Source organism: Myotis myotis, unplaced genomic scaffold (assembly GCF_014108235.1).
Source record: "Myotis myotis isolate mMyoMyo1 unplaced genomic scaffold, mMyoMyo1.p scaffold_m19_p_1, whole genome shotgun sequence".
NCBI classification, from domain to species: Eukaryota; Metazoa; Chordata; class Mammalia; order Chiroptera; family Vespertilionidae; genus Myotis; species Myotis myotis.
The window spans coordinates 180711929-180732437 of NW_023416313.1; the positions used below are offsets into that span (position 1 = coordinate 180711929).

General features: G+C 41.7%; 1 protein-coding gene and 1 long non-coding RNA gene across 2 annotated transcripts in view; both read left to right on the forward strand.

Annotated features, from left to right (window-relative positions):
- The first annotated feature begins 6318 nt into the window (after window positions 1–6318).
- HACD3 (3-hydroxyacyl-CoA dehydratase 3) overlaps window positions 6319–20509 on the forward strand; it is a 39764-nt gene continuing 25573 nt past the window's right edge. The window contains exons 1-2 of the mRNA XM_036305044.1: window positions 6319–6597; window positions 20467–20509. Of these exons, the coding sequence (XP_036160937.1) occupies window positions 6511–6597; window positions 20467–20509 (130 nt within the window). The 5' untranslated portion in view covers window positions 6319–6510. The remainder of the gene's footprint in view (window positions 6598–20466) is intronic.
- On the forward strand, window positions 9897–13151 carry LOC118653991. The gene is made up of 2 exons (XR_004966940.1): window positions 9897–10101; window positions 12114–13151. It is a non-coding gene; the product is annotated as an uncharacterized LOC118653991 (long non-coding RNA).

Sequence of the window (20509 nt, forward strand, 5' to 3'; positions counted from 1 at the left end):
CTGTAGTCAGGTTCAGTCCAGGATCTTTTGCCATGTTCTCTCGCTAGGTTCTGTCTCTAGGTTCTGAGGTCAGTTTCTGTCCAGGAACTTTTGCCATGTTCTCTCCAGCGAAGTTCTTCTGTCTCTAGAGAACGTTCTGTGTAGGGTCTGTGCCTAGGTTCTGTCTCTCTTGGTTCCGTATTCTAAGTTCTGTGTCTTGCTGTCTTATTACATCTGTATTTATACCAGTTGATTCAATCCTATCAATCTCTATTACAAAGGTTAGGGCGTTTCTTATCTTCATTCCAGGGAGTAAAGATTATGTAGCTTAAGCATGATTGTTCATAGTTAAAGTGATTAATTACCCACCTGGCACTAGTCAAGAGTTTTTATTCCCTCCCTAACTTCAGGGGAAAATCCCTACCTGGGGAAACAACCTTTCTCAGAGACCTTGGTTAAAACACATAGTGCCAAGAAGGTGAGCAAACATATTAAGAACAGTATGCCATATATGCCAGGTCCTTTGAAACAGCAAGGATGGACCGGCTCCCGGCAGTAAAGGACTTGCTTAAGTCACATGGCTAATTTAGGATTAAACTAAATTTGAATTCAGATTTCGTGGTTTTCAGTCTTAGTATCTTTCTTTATGGCAGGCTTAAAAGGCCTAAAACGCTGAGAAAGCTGAAGGGGAGCATCTCCAACATGCCCCCTGGCAACCTTGAATGTATCCATTTAGGCATTACAGGCAAAGGCTGGAACCGAAGCATATCTGAGTCTTAGCAGAATGTCTTGTGATCTTTCCAGAACAGGAGAGGATGGGAGGCTTATGAGGACCTCAATCAATCAGCAACACATACTAATATCTTCCTGGATTTAGTGCATGACCCAGGTTAAAGGAAGAGAAAACGCTGGGAACCCTGGCTTCCCAGAGGGACATGTCTTGTAGCAGGAGCAACATTTTTAAGTCACATACAGATGTGCACATACATTTCATACCCTTAGTTTTTCTATCATTTCAACTCAACCTGTATTTATATGACCCATTTCATTTAATAGCAAAAAGTATAATCTTGCCTGACCGGCATGGCTCAATGGTTGAGCTTTGACCTATGAAGCAGGAGGTCACGGTTAGATTCCGGTCTGGGCACATGCCCGGGTTGCAGGCTCAATCCCCAGTTGGGGGTGTGCACAAGGCAGTCAATCAATAATTCTCTCTCACCGTTGATGTTTCTGTCTCTCACTCTCTGAAATCAATAAAAAAAAAAACTTAAAAAAAAATGTATAATTCTAGGCAGACCCAGGATCTTTCCTGGTGGAAGGGATGATGACTAGATGCTGGTCTATACCAGGATCTGCTAAGATATCCTTTATCCCTGCTGTAGTGGTTTGAAGAGTGTCCTCCCAAAATTCATATCCTCCCAGAACCTTTAATGAGAACCTATTTGGAAATAGGGTCTTTGTAAGATGAGATCGTATTAGATTACAGTGGGCCCCAAGTCCACTGAGTGGTGTTCTTTTAAGAAGGCCATGTGAAGACCTAGGACACACACACTCACAGAGAAGGCCATGTGACAGCAGAGGCAGAGATTGGAATGATGCTGGTACAAGTCAAAGGATACCAAGGACTGACAGCAGCCACCAGAAACGAGGACGAGGCAGGGAGGATTCGTCCTTAGGGCCTTCAGAGCAGGGCCCTGCCAACACCTTGACTTTGGACTTGTACCCTCTAGTACTGTGAGAGAATAAATTCTATCGTTTAAGCTACCTCGTTTTACTTTGTTATGGCAGCCCTAGAAAATGAATATGCCAGCCGAAACTGGTTTGGCTCAGTGGATAGAGCGTCGGCCTGCGGACTGAAAGGTCCCAGGTTCGATTCCGGTCAAGGGCATGTACCTGGGTTGGGGGCACATCCCCGGTGGGGGATGTGCAGGAGGCGGCTGTTCGATGTTTCTCTCCCATTGATGTTTCTGACTCTCTATCTCTCTCCTTTCCTCTCTGTAAAAAATCAATAAAATATATTAAAAAAGAAAATGAATATGCCAGCTAATCCTCACGTGTGGCCTTTCCCCCCATCATGCACCCAATTAAATATCGGTTACCCATCAGTTTCCAGTTGTCAGTCCACACGCTCTGCTCCTTTTTATCTCAACTGCTAGCCCTCCTCAGATGCTGTCCTGAACCTACACCCACACCCAGGAAGCCTCAGGCCCTCTCTTGCCAGCTCTTAGCCTCCACCTCCACTCACTGCTGTGACACTTAGGCACTGCTTCTCTAGCACCTCGCACCAATGCTTGGGCATCAGCATTGGTCTTTTCTTTCCCTAGATCCCTAAATTTGCCTTGAGGGTGGGGATCTACTATCCCTTCTGCTTTGGAGAAGCCCTTAAGGCAGCGGTTCTTAACCTGTGGGTCGCGACCCCTTTGGGATCAAACGACCCTTTCACAGGGGTCGCCTAAGACCATCGGAAAACACATATATAATTACATATTGTTTTTGTGATTAATCACTATGCTTTAATTATGTTCAATTTGTAACAATGACAATACATCCTGCATATCAGATACTTAACATTACGATTCATAACAGCAGCAAAATGACAGTTATGAAGTAGCAACAAAAATAATTTTATGGTTGGGTCACAACATGAGGAACTGTATTAAAGGGTCGCGGCATTAGGAAGGTTGAGAACCACTGCTTTAAGGGAAGGTGAGGGCAAGACTCAGGTTCCTTCTTAAGGGTACTCCCTTACTTCCCTTTTGACTTTCCCCTCCCTCCTCTACTTGGAAAACTTTTATTTAGTCAATATGTTATTCCAGATATTTTCCATCTTGCATGTGCAACTGGGCTTAAAAGAGACAAATTTGGTCCTCTGTTCTCTGGTCCTATCATTACAACTCCTAGGGGACCATGGTTGCCCCATGCTAGCTCCCTAAATTAGGAAGGATCAAAGGTTATAAATGAGGAAAACAAAAATACAAGTTGTAATCAGAATTAAAATATTTTTATCGTAAACATTTTTAATATTGCTAGTTTCTAATTCACCATGTTGCATAGCTATATAGTTTTTCCACTGAGAATTATACTATAATTCAATTGGTCATTCTCATGTAATTTCCATTGTTTCACCATATAACACCATGAATATCTTCATATATACATCTTCCTTCCTGGAAATTATTTTCTTAGAATAAAACCCCAAAAGTGAAGTTACTAGGCCAATCAGCATAAACATCTCCATTTTTCTTGCTATGTATTGCAAAATTGCTTTCCAAAACGATTCCACAAATTCATTTTGCCCTTACCTACATTCAGTATGCGTGCCAATTCCACTAAACATTTTTTTTTTTTTTAGCACTGGGCATTATCATTGATAAATATATTTTAAGCATCTATTTTATGAAACACATTGTGCTAGATGCTACAAGATACCAAAAGGAGGTAATCTTGCTCTCGGGAGATGTATAATTTGAGGAAACAGATCATAAGCATTGTAGTCAGGAAATGGCAGGCTGCCAAAAGGGGCTGGGAAGGCAGGACACTAGCTAGGACTATAAGATAAGACACAAAGATAGTGCTTAATTTGCATTTTCATTTGACTAGTATTTTCATGAAACCTTCCTACTTCAGGTGGGCAGTTCCTCTTTTTACCCCCTCTGTTATCTTTTAACTTTATAGTTTACCTGGATGCTACTTTTTCCCTTTTTCAATTTTTCTTTTTTCTGATTGCATTTCCACTGGAGAGAATGGTCTATAATAGTTGGCCTCTTCACAGAAAAATTCAGAAACAGCAGGTAAGAACATTGAAGGGGACTGAATATAACTCTCATTTGATAGCTATGGAAACTCAGGCCTGGAGAAGTCATCCAGCAGGTTAGTGGTGGCTGAACCAGGCTAGACAGGACCTTTTCCAATGGACCTTTCTTATGGACCATCTGAGCAAAATGTCAAGATTCAATTTCCTTGCTTAACAGTTTTCACCTTGGATAGAGGTCAGTTGATAAGTCTAAGATTCAGTGTGCTGGATTAAAATTCTTTCATTTTTTTAAAAATAACACATCCACAAGAATGGCTCAAATTAAAAAAGAATGAAAATATCAAGGCTATAGAGCAAATGAGACTTTTAAACATTGCTTGTGGGAGTGTAAATTGATCAAAAACACTTTGTAGCCCTAGCTGGTTTTGATTAGTGATTAGAATGTCAACAGGGTGGCCTGAAGGGATCTTGGGTTGGATTCCGGTCAAGGGCAGGCACCTAGGTGTGGGAGGCAACCAATTGATGTGTCTCTCTCACACTGATGTTTCTCTCTCTCTGTCCCTCCCCCTCCTGGGCACACCCTCCCCCTATGAACCAGGAAGTTGTAGTTCCCGATTCCTGGTCAGAGCACATATATTAAAATATATTTTAAAAATAATAATTTTAAAAAGTACCCTGTATTTTATCTTCATTATAGTAAAGGCAATGCAATTAAAATACTTTTATTGTTTTTGTTTTTAATCCTCACCTGAGGATATGTTTTATTGGCTTTTAAAATATGTATTTTTATTGACTTCAGAGAGGAAGGGAGAGGGAGAGAGAGCTTGAAACATTGATGTTAGAGAGAAACATCTTTCGGTTGTCTCCTGTTTGTGCCCCGACCCAGGAATGAACCCGCAACATATGTATGTGCCCTAACTGGGAATCAAATCCGCAACCTTTTGGTGTACAGGAATATGCTCCAACCGACTGAGCCACCCAGCCAGGGCACTTTTGTCATTAAAAATAATTTTTTTAAATTCATTATCTCATACCTGGCAGATTATATCACCTTCTACTGGTATGCCTACTACCAATCCCTCCTCACTGACAGGTCATCCTACTGAGCACATATTTGATTTTGCTAATCTAAGCTTAACAAACTTCCTTGGCTCCCATGTGTCTGTGGGATACAGAACAAACACCTCACTGAAGCAAATAAAGACTTTCCCAATCCACTCTCTACCTGGGTTTCCAGATCTCTTCTCCAGGTCCTTAACCCCCAGCAGCCAGACTTTCCACATCCCTTCACCTTTGGACTCCTGCTCTGTGCTTCCACTGCCCTACCTCTGCTTCTTCCTTTATCAAACTCACATTTCATTGTCCAGCTCTCAAGGATTCCCTCTGGAAAGGCTGCCATAGTTTCTACAGCCCTCAGTTCCTACCTTCTTCCTGCCTCTTTGTGAACACAGCACATTCCCCACATTAAAACCCTCGATATTTTATACATTCCACCCCCTGAGCTAAATGTTTCCTGAGAGCTGGCATCATTTCATGTCTATATCCCTGTGCTCAGCACTTTGGTAAGTCAATGAGTGCTAATAGAACTGAAGTATAAGCCATTTTTGTCCCAGACTTCTGGTTTTCATAGTAATGTTGCTTTCTCACGGTGGCAGACTTAGAGATGAAAGTGGATACAGATGAGCTAGCTTAAATTAGACATAAATTAGTGGTTTTGCTAGTTTGGGTTTCCTATTTTACGAGAGGCAAGTCTGCTCTATCCAATAGTATAGTACTAACATGTGGATATTTAAATTAATTAGGATATATAAAATAAAACATTCGGTTTCTCATTCCCACTAGTCACATTTCAAGTAGGCAAAAGCTTCATGTGGCTACCGTCATTGGGCAGCTCAGAATGAAATATATCCATCAGCGCTGTAAACCTCTATCCTTTACACTAACGCTCCCCTCCGAGAACACGCGTCCACCCTGATCCCACACCGCCTCCCTTGTAACCACCATCATCCTTATTGTGTCTGTAATTGCTTGTGTCTCAGAGGCTGAGGGTTGCAGGTCGTTAGGGGCTGTTTCTTACTGCTGTGGCTCTTTGCAGCCTAGGTGGGCGTCCAGTTAATGTTTAATTAATGAGCGACAGAATGGGAGGGACAAGTCCTGACCAGCGTTTTTTATTTTAAGCTTATTTATTTAAATGTTTTTATTGATTTCAGAAAGAGGAAGAGAGAGGGAGAGAGAGAGACATCAACGATGAGAGAGAATCATTGATCGGCTGCCTCCTGCACACCTCACACTGGGGATGGAGCCGGCAACTCCAGCATGTGCCCTTTACCGGAATCGAACCCGGAACCCAACCCGGAATCCTTCAGTCCACAGGCCGACGCGCTATCCATTGAGCCAAACCGGCTAGGGCTTAAGCTTACTTATAAGCATCGCCCTAAAGAAGAGAAAAGCCCGTTCCACCTGCTGAGCGCAACTCCCGAGGCGGCCGCAGCCAGCCTGGGCGTCCGGCGCTCCTGGGCCCGCCCCTTCCCGCCATCGCCCCGCCCCGCCCCGCCCCGCCCCGCCCTCACCCGGCGGGCGCTGAGCCCCGGAGCCCGCGCCGCCGCTCCGGCTCTTCACTGCGCAAGTGCGGGCGGAGCGCGCGGGGCGTCTCGAGGCTGCGGGCTGCGGGCCCTCGGGAGCGCGGGGGTTTGGGCCTGCGATCACCGGCTGCAGCCGCGCACTGCCCGAGGCAGCGAGGCCCCCGAGCGGATCCCCCGCGCCCGGGCTGTGCGGCCATGGAGAACCAGGTGCTGACGCCGCACGTCTACTGGGCTCAGCGGCACCGCGAGCTGTACTTGCGCGTGGAGCTGAGTGACGTGCAGGTAAAGGCCGGGTGCGGGCGGCGGGACGCGCGCAGAGCCGGGGCTCCGGGGCTCAGAGGACTCGCCGAGACCCACCCGGACCCCCTGCCCCTTTGTTACCGGGCGCGCAGGAGAGGCTGCAGTGCACCAGCGGGATCCGGGACGCGGTGCACTCACGGCGTCCAGCCCCGGGGAGGAGTTGGCCCTCGTCGGGGAAAACCCGCGGGTCCGGGTCACGACCCCCGAGCGGTGTAGGTACCCTCGGGGGCTGCGCGAGTCTCGCGGCGGCCTCGGAGGCTGACCCCGGCCTCCTCTTTGTTCGTAGTCTTCGGCCTGATGGAGCCCGAGCCCGGCCCTGGAGGCCTGGCCGTTAGGGTTTGGGTTTGCTGGGGCCGTTGGAGGCGTGGGATGAGCTCGTTGGGTGAAGGGCGCAGCGGGACAGTGGCTCGATGGGCCGTGGCTGGACGTCCGGAGCTGGCCTGCGAGGTCCAGCCGGTCCCTTCGGACCTTCAGGAGGCCATCCGCTGTCTCAGAGGGGCCACACCCACCCCCCAACCGTTCAGGGATGGAGATCACGCTTGTTAACTTGAAAGTCCAGAAGACCTCGAAGAAATGATTTTTATCCTTTCTTCTGAAGGCTGTGAGCTCAGGTTTGCCGAGTTGCATAGAGAACTTAAAAATGATCTTAAGTTGCATTGAGCACTTAGGTTTGATCTCATTTGCTCCCCGTGTGAACAAGCTGAGGTCTCCTCAGTGTTGGAGATTTCTGGACCCGAGTACCCCCATGTTTTTGTCCAAACCGTTCAGGATTCCATTCTTTGAGGAACTGAAATTTCAGTCTGGAATGTTCTTTCTATGGTCATCCTTACTCCCTCTTCTCTGACACTTAAACGCTCTCTGAGGTTATGTTTGGATCTGTCAGCCTGTCTGGCATATTGCCTTGCAAAGTGTGGGCGTTCTCTGAGTGTGAACTTGATGAATCTAATCTTTACATCGGAATAGAAACCTGTTTTCCCATCGAAAGAGAAAAGACAATACTGGCCAGAATGCCTTTAAGTAGGCTGTAACATTGCATGGTGTGTCGTTTAATGTGTGAAACCAGGTCCAATTATACTTTGGCCTCAGAGAGTGAATGAATGTTTTGTGCTGGCTCTTCTCTGCTTCATGATGTCTTAATTAAAAAAGGAAGAAAACAAAGTTTTTGTAGATGGGGATCGAAGCCTCTATCTAGAGAGGACTTTTTCCAGCAATCAATAAGAAAAGTCCAGTCTCTTACAACAGTCTCTCTCTTTAGCGTTATGTAGACCAATTAAATAAACTTAGACCCTGCCCTCTCTAGATGTGTATCATGTGATAAGGGTATAATATTCTGGGATACTTTTGAAGCTACAAACAGAAAAGGTGTTTTTAAGGGGAAGGAAGTAGTGGTGGTGGAAAGAAGTGGGAGTTAGTTGGACAAATGGAAGAATGTATCATGCTTATATATTTTCTAAGAGATTTAAACCTTTTAGTTAAGAAACATGAACGCCTCAATCATTTGCTATATTTAAAAATGTAAAGGTATATGTTTGAAACATAGGTAAAGAAATCTAAAGGTGGAAAAAAATAGAATTTTATTTTGGAGAGAGAAATCTTTTTTTTAAATTTTTTGGGGAAAAAATAAATCTTTTTTTCTCCAATTGAGTTTTTTTCCTTTTCTTTTCTGGGATTTCCTGTGTGTAATTCTGAGACATCCATTTCAGCTACCATTAGTTTAAAAGCAACATGTTCATACCATTGATAAAATAAATCCTCTACCACATGTGAGATGCTACAGATTTACAAAGATGAGTCAGACAGATTTGGCTTTCTAATGGTATATTATCTAGAAGAAAGCGTATTTCAAAAAGTTTTGTGCATGAGTATGTTTATTGGTAAAATTGGAGTTGAATATTGAACCAGGTTCCTGGTCTTAAAGGAATTTGTTACTTTTCTTTTGTTTAGTTAGAAATGACTTCCAGAAATAAGATGAAGAATTCTTGTCAAATGGAGATTGGGAGAAAATTCTAGAAAGAGAAAGGCATAGACTTTTAGATCTTCTGATTTGTACTGTGTGAACACCATCCAGCCAAAGACTGCCAGGAACACACTGCTTAAACAAGTTGGGGCTATTACTCTTTTCAGCAAGGGAAGGCATACCTCATACAATCATGGGGTGTTTTAAGAGGGTATTAGAAAGAACTGATTAGAGGTTGTGGACTTTGGTGATTCAAGGATGGTCTAAGGAAGTGGGATTCGCTTTAAAGGCTGTCATAAAATGATTGGTTATCTGAATAAATCTTACCTATAGGGAAGAGAGACTAGCACAAGAACAAAACTGTCAATACTTGGTAGGGAAGTAGCAGTCACATATTTTGGCCCAGAGAGGAAGGGCGTCTGGTATCTTATGAGTGACATGTTGGCCAAATTTTTGTCTGCCTACACAGACAAAAATCAAGGTTTCAGAATAACTTTGTCTGAGGTTGGTATTCTGTGAGATTGTTTATGTCCAGTAGGAGAATAACATGCTTTAGCTGTGAGTGCCAACCAAGCCAACTTCTGAATGTCAGGGGCTGCTTTTTATTTTATTTTATTTATTAAAATATTTTTATTGATTTCAGAGAGGAAGGGAGAGGAAGAGAGAGATAGAAACATCAATGATGACAGAGAATCATGGATTGGCCGCCTCCTGCACTCTCCCTACTGAGGATTGAGCCAGAAACCCAGGCATGTGCCCTTGAGCAGAATCGAACCCGGGACCTTTCAGTTCGCAGGCCAATACTCTATCCACTGAGCCAAACCAGCTAGAGCTTTTTTTTTTTTTTTTTAAATTTCTTAATTCATTGCTCTATGTAGGCATGTGAAACCGGTGATTCTGGCTCAGGATGAAGCAACTCATTTATTTGTTCAATGAAAACCACTTGTGGAGTACCTACTCTTATCCTTAATCTAGGTGCTGGTTGTTAGACAGCTCTCTGTCGCCTTCTGCTCTCTCATGTCCCATAGCTTATGTGTGAATTTCAGTGTTGAATTCCAATTTGGGGGCATCAGCTTTGCTCCCCTCCCTTTCTGAGACAGAGAACCATTGGGTTTTGTTGTTGTTGTTGTTTGTTTTTTTTTGAAAGACAGATCAATTTGTTTAAAAATGCAACTTAGCCCTAACCGGTTTGGCTCAGTGGATAGAGCGCTGGCCTGAGGACTGAAGGGTCCCAGGTTTGATTCCGGTCAAGAGCATGTACCTTGGTTGCGGGCACATCCCCAGCAGGAGGTGTGCAGGAGGCAGCTGATCGATGTTTCTGTCTCATCGATGTTCCTAACTATCCCTCTCCCTTCCTTTCTGTAAAAAAATCAATAAAATATATTTAAAAAAATAAAAATGCAACTTAAAAAACTCACGTTTCTATTCTGTCTTTGGAGCTGCAGGGTTAGTGGCTGATGAGAAACTACTGATGAGAGGAGGAATGGTGTGCAATAAAGCCTTCAATAGCAGCGTTGTCCGTGTTTGAGGTGAGCTGTAGCAAAGAAGCTAGCTAGGAGTCTGTTGGAGCCAGGACAGGGTTACTTTAAGAATAGACTTTATTTTCAAGATAAGCCTAATGGGCAGATTTGTGTCAGCAACCTTTGTTGTCAAAGCATTTGTTCACTTCTCAAGGCTTTTGTTTGTTTGTTTTAGTTGTGTGTGGGAGCTGTTTGAAAGATATGGTTCTTGTCCTTACCCAATAGAGTCTGGTGGAAAGAGTGATAGCTGAAGATAAGAGATTGAGTCCTTGCTTTTTCACTTACTATCTGGTGGCCATGGGTAATTCACTTAACTTTTGTGAGCCTTGGCCTCTCCATCCAAATAAATATGAATAATAACACCTCATTTACAGGATTGTTTTGAGATTTGAATTGGAAATTAGATTTGAAAGTGCTTTGTGAATTCTAGTGTGCTATTCAAGTGTAAGAGATTATTATTGTGATATTAAGCCTTAGATGAGAGCAGTAGAACAGAAGTCTATTTGGAAATTTATCCATATAAGAAAACTTACTGTACAACAGTGTGGCTTTACAAATTAACATGGGAAAGGATGAACCATTCAGGAAGTTGTATTGGGACAATTGGTCATCATCCAAATGGCAAAAAAAGATAAAATAAGATCTTGCCTGCATACACAGAAGTCAATTCTAGTTGGGTTAATAACATAAATGTATAAAGCAAAACTAAGAGAAAATATGGAAGACTGTATGGTATTGAAACAGGGATGAATGTATTAATCTAGACACAGAAAACATAAACCTTAAAGAAAAAGACTGACAAATTTAAGACAGACTTGAATATTGTGGCACATATCACTGACAAATGACTTAGCATCTTGAATATATAAAGAACTACCTACAGATCAATAAGGAAAAGGCATATTACCCAATAGAAAAAGGCGTAGGTAATAAAAGCAGTTTAGAGTGAAAGGAAACAAGAATGGCCAATAAAACCGAAAGATACTTGACCTCACTTATAATCAGGGATATTTAAATTAAAATGATAGGTCATTATTTCTCACATTAGGTTGTGGAAAATGAAAAGTCTAACATTACCAACTGTAGGCAAAGATGTTCAACGCTGGGACATTCTTATACAGTGTGTGGGAGTATTAATTGGTACAACTGGTTTGGAGAACAGTTTGGCACTGTCTAGTCAAGCTGAAGATGCACATAATCTTATGCCTTGGAAGTTTTGCTCCTTAGAGACGCTCTTCCTTTCATGCCCAAGGAGACAGCATGTTCATTGCAGCAAAAAATAAATAAATAAAATAAAAACAATCTTAATTCTTATCAACAGAAGAATGGATAGATTGTGATGTGTTTATACAATGGCACACTGTACAAGAGCTAAAATAAATGAAACAGAACTGCCCATATCTATAACGATAGAGTTTAGAGATATAAATTAAAAAGTAAACGCAAGAATTATATAGACAGTATGAAACCATTTATGTAACATGTAAAATAATACTTTGTATAATAGTAAATACCCAACATGTTATAAGTGAATAAAGAATACAGTGGGTGCCCTGGCTGGTGTGGCTCAGCTCATTGTCCTGTGCACCCATTTGGGTCAGGACACATGCCCAGGTTGCAGGTTCGGTTGCTGGTCTGGGTGTGTATGGAGGCTACCAATCAATATTTCTCTGTCTCCCTCTCCCTTTCTCTCTTTCTAAAATCAACAAAAACATAAAAAAGAAGAAGAAGAAAAAGAAGAAAGAGGGGGAGGGGGAGGGGGAGGGGGAGGGGGAGGGGGAATACAATGGGAGTGATAAGCTCCAATTCTGGAATAGTGGTTACCTGTGAGAATGGGATGTGTTTGAGAGGGAGAGAGCAGTGGGATTGAGTAATTGTACAACTGTACCCATATCTACTTTATTTCTTTGAGGGAAAAAAAAAGCTGATGCAAGTAAAGCAAAATGCTAATGGATGAACATCCTTGCCATCATTATTATGAACTCTATGTCTGATGAATTTTTTATGTCATTTTCATTTAGGTCTTCTGGAGAATTCTCTTGTTCTTTCATTTGGGGCTTGTTTTTTTTGTCTCTCCATTTTGGCTGCCTGTTTGGGTTTGTGTCTGTGTATTAGGTAGGTCTGATAGCTACAATGGTGTTTGCTGTATTTTTCTATGCATACTGATCGCTTCAAATATTTCATAATAAAGGTTAAATGAGTCTGAGCTGTTCAGAAACACAGTACAAAAACCACGTATAAAGGAGTAAAGTAATGAAATAATTTGGTAACGTTGAGCACCCACAGTGGTCCAGGCACAGTGCTAGGTATCTGGGAGTTCATGTAAGCCTCATGCTTACTATATAACTCTTTTCTGCGCATGTATTGATCACACATGCAGCAAAGGTAAATGCCAACAACTTAAATAAAAAGGAGACCATTTTTTAAAGAGTTAGGTAGCAGATAGTTCATTGAACTCTGTAATTCTGTCAGAAATTATGAAAAGGGGAAAATTGATTTGATTTCAATTTATTAAATAGTTATTGAGGCATTAGGGATTCAGAGATTAATAAGACACAGAGCCTGCTATTAGGAAACTCAATTCTAGAGGGGCAGATAAACCAATAAACAATAATTACAGAACAGTGTGATAAGTAGTATAATAAAGGTGAAGAGGAGGTAGTAAGGAAGCTATTAATTTTGATGTTGGAAGTGAGTAGATGGGAAAAGGAATTAACATTTGACCTGGACTTTTAAAGATGAATAGATTTGGAAGCTTAGAAGACCATTCTAGTCAGAGGAAGAAAAGCATCTGTAATATGAGTGCTTATTAGATGCCAGATTCTTTGTAGATTATTGTAGTTCTCACAACAATCTTGTGAAATAAGGGGTCTTATTGTTTTGTTTTTTAAATGATGACAGTTGCTGTGGATTTGAAAGTGAATGATAGAAATAAGTATGATATGACTAGGATTTGTACCCAGGTCTATTTGACTTCAAAGCCACCTTGTACCCTTTTCCTTATTCATTCATTTTTTTTCATAAGCAAAGGCACAGTTCCATCTCTGGTAAAAGATGGGCTAAATTGTGCACATCAATCTTTCTGCTAAAAACAAAGTTTTAATGTAGGTGTTCAATATAAATCTTAAAATCATAAAAGATTCAACAAGTTAGAAAATAAAGTGGGAACTCAGAGGTAAGCTGAAGTCTGAAATTGCTTTTGCCTTGAGAACATTTGCTCAATTGCATGAACTTGAACTTTGGTTTTGACAGCCTGACAGAGTGCCGGGCATAGAAGTAAGATCAAATCTCACCAGAGATGCAATATGTAATAGGAAACCCTTCTCTCCATTAACTCTACGTAGAGGAAGGATGAACTAGAGGTAAACACACCCTATCTTCCTATCCCCACAGGCCTTGGCATTGAACAAAGAGGAAAAGGTCCTTGTGGGCTTAAAACTGTTAGGTGGCTCTCAAAAGATTATGCAGCCCCAATTTACAGAATTTTCGAGATCTAAAAACCCTCAAGCCATGAATTCAGTTTAAAGTGGTCTAAACTAATAGGGCCCCTAGTTGCCTGGCAGAAGCAGATCTTTGTGGTGTAGCTGTGTTGATATCAGATAAGAGTTTTAGGTCAAATCTATTTTTAGAAATAAAGAGGTCATTTCATAATGATAGAGGTTTCAATTCACCAGGAAGATATAACAATATTAAACTTTTATATAACTAGTACCATGGCCTTTATAATATGGACATTAACAGGTATAAGGAGAAATAGACAAGCTTAAAATATTGTGATTTTTCAGCCTGGCCTGTGTGGGTCAGTGGTTGAGCATTGACCTATGTGAACCAGGAAGTCACCGTTTGATTCCCAGTCAGGGTACATGCCCAGGTTGCGGGCTTGATCCCCAGTGTGGGGCATGCAGGAGGCAGCCGATCAATGATTCTCTCTCATCATTGATGTTTCTATTTCTCTCTCCCTCTCCCTTCCTCTCTGAAATCAATTAAAATATATTTTTTAAAATACCGTGATTTTTCACTAATTGCTAGAATACAAAATTCCAAGAAGGTAGATAAATGTGAATAATTAATTAACAGTAAACCTAATGGTTATAAATAATACTGCATCTAATAATTTTCAAGTTTACTCAGACCATTTATAAAATTTAACCATATACTGCTTCTTCAAGCAAGTCTCCATAAATTTGAAAGGATTAAAATCATACAGGGAATGTTCTCAGATCACAGTGTAATTGAGGTAGAAATTAATAACTAGAAAGTTTCTTGTGTTTGGTAATTAAGAAACACTTCTCAGTAACCCATGTTATAAGGGGAAAAAACGATAATGTAAATTAGGAAATATTTTAGAGTATGATAATGAAAATAATATATTCAGAGCTTGAGAGATGCCACCAAAATAGGAATTAGCATGAAATTTATATTTTTAAATGTTTATATTTAAAGTATTAATTAAATAAAATAATTAAGTCTGAAAATTATCTGAGTCCATTTCAAGAAGTTAGGAAAAAAATAGCAAATTCTCTCAAAGTTGAAGAAGAAAATAAAGAACAGAAATAGAAAGCAAAGATAGAATCAATAAAGCTAAAAGTTCTTTTTTTTTTTTTTTTTTTAAATATATTCTATTGATTTTTTACAGAGAGGAAGGGAGAGGGACAGAGAGCCAGAAACATCGATGAGAGAGATACATCGATCAGCCGCCTCCTACACATCCCCCAGTGGGGATGTGCCCGCAACCCAGGCACATGCCCTTGACCGGAATCGAACCCGGGACCTTTCAGTCCGCAGGCCGACGCTCTGTCCACTGAGCCAAACCGGTTTCGGCAAAAGTTCTTGAAAAGACAATTAAAATGGACAGATCTCTTGATAAGATTAAGACAAAAATGGTAGTAATAATGAAAAAGGCTTAACTATACATAGACACTACAGACATTAAAAAGCAAAGAGGATATTGAATTTGTCAGATAAGATGGATAAATTCTTCAAAAGTAAAGATGTTTCTATCAAAGAGATAGAAAACCTAAATAGCACAATAACCATTAAATAAATCAGTAGTCGAAATCTTCCCACAAGGAAATTTCCAGATTTGAGTGGCTTCACCGTTGAGTTCTACCAAACATTTATAGACATAATTCTAGTTTTATTAGTTATCTATTACTGCATAACAAATCACCCCAAAATATAATGGTTTAAAACAACAGTAATCCGTTATCATCTCTCTGTGGGTCCTTCAGAAAGGATCAGGGTTGTGGTTTAGAGGTTGTAGTCAGATGTCAGCAGTGTGATAGCCTGGGGTGCTCACTTCCAGGGTGTCTCACTCACCTTGTTGGCAAATTGGTATGCACAGGTTAGTTTTCCATGTAGTCCTCTACACAGGACTGCTTGAGTATTCTTGTGACTTGGATGTCTGTCTTTGCCCAGAGTGAACAGTCAGAGACCTGATGGAAGCTGCAATGGCTTTTATGACCTAACCTCAGAAGTCGCATTGTTTTTCCACTGTATTCTGTTGGTTACTCAGGTCATACCTGACGTCAGCTAGCAGGGGACTACACAGGGTGTAAATACCAGGGGAAGAGGCTCACTGGGGCCATCTTAAGGCTGGCTACCACACTAGCCTTGCACTTACATTTCCAGGAGAGAGAGAGAGAGAGAGAGAGAGAGAGAGAGAGAGAGAGAGAGATCTCCAACTCTTTTATGAGGCAGATATAAGAAAGGGAAATTATAGGCCAATCTCATTTATAAATATAGATACTCCCTCTGTCCCATAGTAATCGTAGCAAGTGAATATTTAAACGGGAATTATTGACGAATGCAGCTGTAAGTTATGTTGTAGCGCAAAATTGCGAAGCCTTCAATCAAAATCAATGTTTCATGACATCTGTCATTTGTTTTGACACATCTTTCAATTTTTAGGTTAATCTAATTATTATGAATGATAACTATTTTTCTTTTCTTTTTTTTTTTTAATTAAATGTTTATTGTTCAGATTGTTACATTTGTTCCTCTTTTTTTTTTCCCCCCATAACTCCCCTCCTCCCAGTTCCCGCCCCACCCTCCGCCCTCACTCCCCACCCACTGTCCTCATCCATAGGTGCACGATTTTTGTCCAGTCTCTTCCCGCATCTCCCACACCCCTTTCCCCCCCAGGAATAGTCAGTCCATTCCCTTTCTATGTCCCTGATTCTATTATAATCAACAGTTCATTCTGTTCATCAGATTATTTATTCACTTGATTCTTAGATTCACTTGTTGATAGATGCATATTTGTTGTTCATAATTTGTATCTTTACCTTTTTCTTCCTCTTCCTCTTCTTAAAGGATACCTTTCAGCATTTCATATAATCCTGGTTTGGTGGTGATGAACTCCTTTAGCTTTTCCTTATCTGTGAAGCTCTTTATCTGACCTTCAATTCTGAATGATAGCTTTGCTGGATAAAGTAATCTTGGTTGTAGGTTCTTGGTATTCATCACTTTGAATATTTCTTGCCACTCCCTTCTGGCCTGCAAAGTTTCTGTTGAGAAATCAGCTGACAGTCGTATGCGTATTCCCTTGTAGGTAACTGAGTTTCTTTCTCTTGCTGTTTTTAAGATTCTCTCTTTATCTTTTGCTCTTGGCATTTTAATTATGATGTGTCTTGGTGTGGTCCTCTTTGGACTCCTTTTGTTTGGGGTTCCCCGCGCTTCTTGGACCTGTAAGTCCATTTCTTTCACCAGGTGGGGGAAGTTTTCTGTCATTATTTCTTCAAATAGGTTTTCAATATCTTGCTCTCTCTCATCTTCTGGCACCCCTATAATTCTGATGTTGGTACGCTTGAAGCTGTCCCAGAGGCTCCTTACACTATCCTCGCATTTTTGGATTCTTTTTTCATTTTGCTTTTCCGGTTGGGTGTTTTTTGCTTCCTCGCATTTCAAATCATTGACTTGATTCTTGCGTTCCTCTGGTCTGCTGTCAGGAGTCTGTATAATATTCGTTATTTCAGTCCGTGTATGCTTAATTTCTAGTTGGTTCCCTAATATAAGATCTAGGGTCTCATTAGTTTTCTTGTAGATCTCATTAAGTTTATCGGCGGCTTCTAAACAGTTCTTGAGAGACCTTAAAAGTGTGGTTCTGAACTCTATATCTTCCATTGACAATTTTGTCCTGTTTCTTTGTCTCCGCATTTTGTTATGCTTCCTTGGTGCACCCCCTAGTGGTCTTTGTTCGCAGTCTTATAGTTAAATCTTGATTGTTGTAGCTAATTCCAGGGAGGGTTTGACCTCCAGGCCAAGTGGCTATGAGAATCAGCTGTGTCAGCAGTGAGAGAACTTCTGTCCTCTAGGGAGGTGCTAATCTAGCCTTTGCCTGAGGCTATCCGGCAAATGCCTGTGTGCAGGGCTTGGGCGGGGCGGGTCGCACAGGATCAACAGGGTGGGCCGGAGAGAGCAGTTATGGCGGCTCTCAGTCCTGTCCCCAGGGGCTCTGCCTCTCTGAGTCCCAGCACCCGCTCCAAAGCTCAGAGAGAAAGCTGCACTCGCTCCGACCGAAGCCAGACAGTCCCGCTTTTCCCGCTTGAGTCTCGGTCCCCAAAGACTCGCCAGGATCTGGAGCTCAGAGTCTGCAACTCCCTCCCGATTGAAAACGCCAACCGCGCCCTCCGCCGCCAGCCCACTCCGCACACTCCGCACCTCAGAATTTGACCTCAGCACTGCGCCTCCTCTGAGTGTCCGTATGCGTTTCTCTTTCCTCCTAGTTGTAGGACCTCCACTCAGCCAGCGTTCCCGTGGTTCTGGGTGATGTCCCTTCCGTTTTTTGGTTTCACTTTTGAAGTAGTTGTTCAAAGCAGCAAACTCCGGCGTTAACCTATGCCGCCATCTTGGTTCTCTCTCTATTTTTCTAATTTCATCCACTGATCGAAATCAATTGTTTTATTTCAGTTGAATATTGACCCATTGTAAAAGTAAGATGAAAAAAAGAGTTTTCAAGCCAAGATTGAGTTGTGATTATCCAGTTCTTGATGCAGCAAAAGAAAAAGGAAAAGTTGCAGAAAGGTGCAATTACATTAGCTGCAAAACAATTTAACAGAATGACCATATCAAGAATTTGGAAATGTGCTTCCAAAAATAATTGTCAAGGAGAATCTTATGCTAATGTTGATTCTTTGAAAAAACAAAACTGTTGACGTAAATGCAAAGATTATGGAGAAAAACTTGAAAAACTTAGACATATTCCTCTTAGCAGAAGAGGCACCATATTAGCCTTTGATAATATTTCTCCCGCAATACTGGATAATACGTTTCTGTCACTTCAACAAGTTATGCTGGAAGCAATGAAGAACGATGGCCCCAATAATTTTAAGCTTACGCATATAGGGAAAGCAAAGCTTCACAGCCAAGGGATCCTACCTACAAGTTTAAAATGCAGTAACGAAATTATTGAAAAATCCAGAAACTATCTGAACACTCAAAATGAGAATTAGGAGTACTATTTTTAATTTAATCTAGTTTTTTGATAATAAATGTTGCGTTCTATATTTATTTTCTTTTGCTACTATTATTATGAGACAAATTACATTCATTAACTGCTACTATTATGGGACAGAGGGAGTATAATTTTTATATTGCTTCAGGTCTCTTCCCAATTTTGAACTTGTGTCTGGCATAAGCATTAAAAATATATATATGTTTTTATTGATTTCAGAGAGGAAGGGAGAGGGAAAGAGATAGAAACACCAATGATGAGAAAGAATCATGGATCAGTTGCTTCCTGAATGCCCCACATGGGATCAAGCCCATAACCTGGCATGTGCACCTACCGGGAATTGAATTGTGACCTCCTGGTTCATAGGTTGATGCTCAAACACTGAGCCATGCCGGCCGGGCTGGCATAAGTATTTTTAACTGAAATACCTCTCCACTGCCACCACCTTTGGAGAAGCTGAACCTGAAATTTCCAGTGCACTGCTGGATAGGAGCTGCCCCATTATTGCTGAGCTGGCATCTGAAATCTGGCCCACAAAAATGCTGAATGAGCTCCTGGACTTGGCTGTGGCTGGCTACTTAGACCTTTACACACATCCGTCTGTCTGAGGAGAGTAAACTGGGCCCCTAAAACTCTATTTTCCTTCCATATGAGTTAGGGTATGGGGAACAGAGTTGGGCAAGAAGTGACCTAGGTAGGAAACGTACTTCTAAGACATCCCAGAACTCTAGTCTTCAGGATAATATTTACATCAAAACCCCTTTTCCCTTGCTGAGGAACCATGCCCCTGGACGTGTAGCCCCTTCCCCCCCCTTATTTTTTTTTAAAAATTAGGCTTCCCAACTCTAACTCCCTCTTCCTGCTACAGAGATCACCAAGCTCAGCCTGAAATCTATGCTCCCACTGGGGAGGTTCTTAATATAAAGTTTGGCTCAAGTGCTGTCCCCACCCCAAGCCTTCGCTATTCCCCTTTTCCCAACATTCTTGGCTATGAATAGAGAGTCTAGGCTCCCACTGCCTCTCAGAACCTTCTGCCTGTCTTGTTGGTTTCCTTTGATGCATGATAGAGCGGGAGAGAGAGCTGAGCCTTCAGGAGGAAGAGAAACAAACTAGTTAGGGCCTGCAAACATGCGCTGCCTGCTTGTTAACTTTGAGCTGAGGGGAGGAGGGGAGTCGTTTCTCATTTACTGGAAAGTGTTAAACAGTCTCATTTTAAATTATGCTGCTAAGGGCATGTAGCAATTTCTGGGAATAAAGGAACAATTTGGAGAATTCCGACGTCTGATCTCCTCTAGCCTTCCTTGGGATGGGGGTTAAGAGAATGCGGAGCCTCAGGTGAAGGCACTTGCATGTTTCATATTCATCCAACCACCCTTAATCCCTCTCTTATTGGATTAATTTATTCTTCATGTTACAATATAGGCCTTAAATTTGGTGAAGCTTTCCCCAACCATTTTGTTCCCATTGTGCTTGCCGACTTAACTGTACAATTACTGCTTTTACTACTCTTTGGGTCTTGAGCGTACTATTTGATATCTTCTCACAGGAAATGACTCATCTGTTCCACTAGATTCTCTGTCTCCACAGCTCAGGGACTGAGTCTTAGAGGTCTGTGTATTCCCTGTAACACCTCACGTAGCACCTTGCACTATTTGCAGTCATCAGAGTGGACTGGCTCAGTATCTGATTGTTCTGCATAGTTAGAGCAGTTTAGGGGCCTTCTTGCAGGAGCCTACAATCTCAGATGGGTACAGCTAGACATAGAGAAACCCTATGCAGATATGTGAATAAACAACTAAATATATTCTCTGGGAGAGGCACAGGGTAGGAGGTTGAGTCCCCAAGGGGGAAGGATGGTTTTAATTCCATTTTTTCTCCTCATTAAAATGCCTTCTCACATCCTTGGTCTCTTTTCACAGAATCCTGCCATCAGCATCGCTGAAAATGTACTGCATTTCAAAG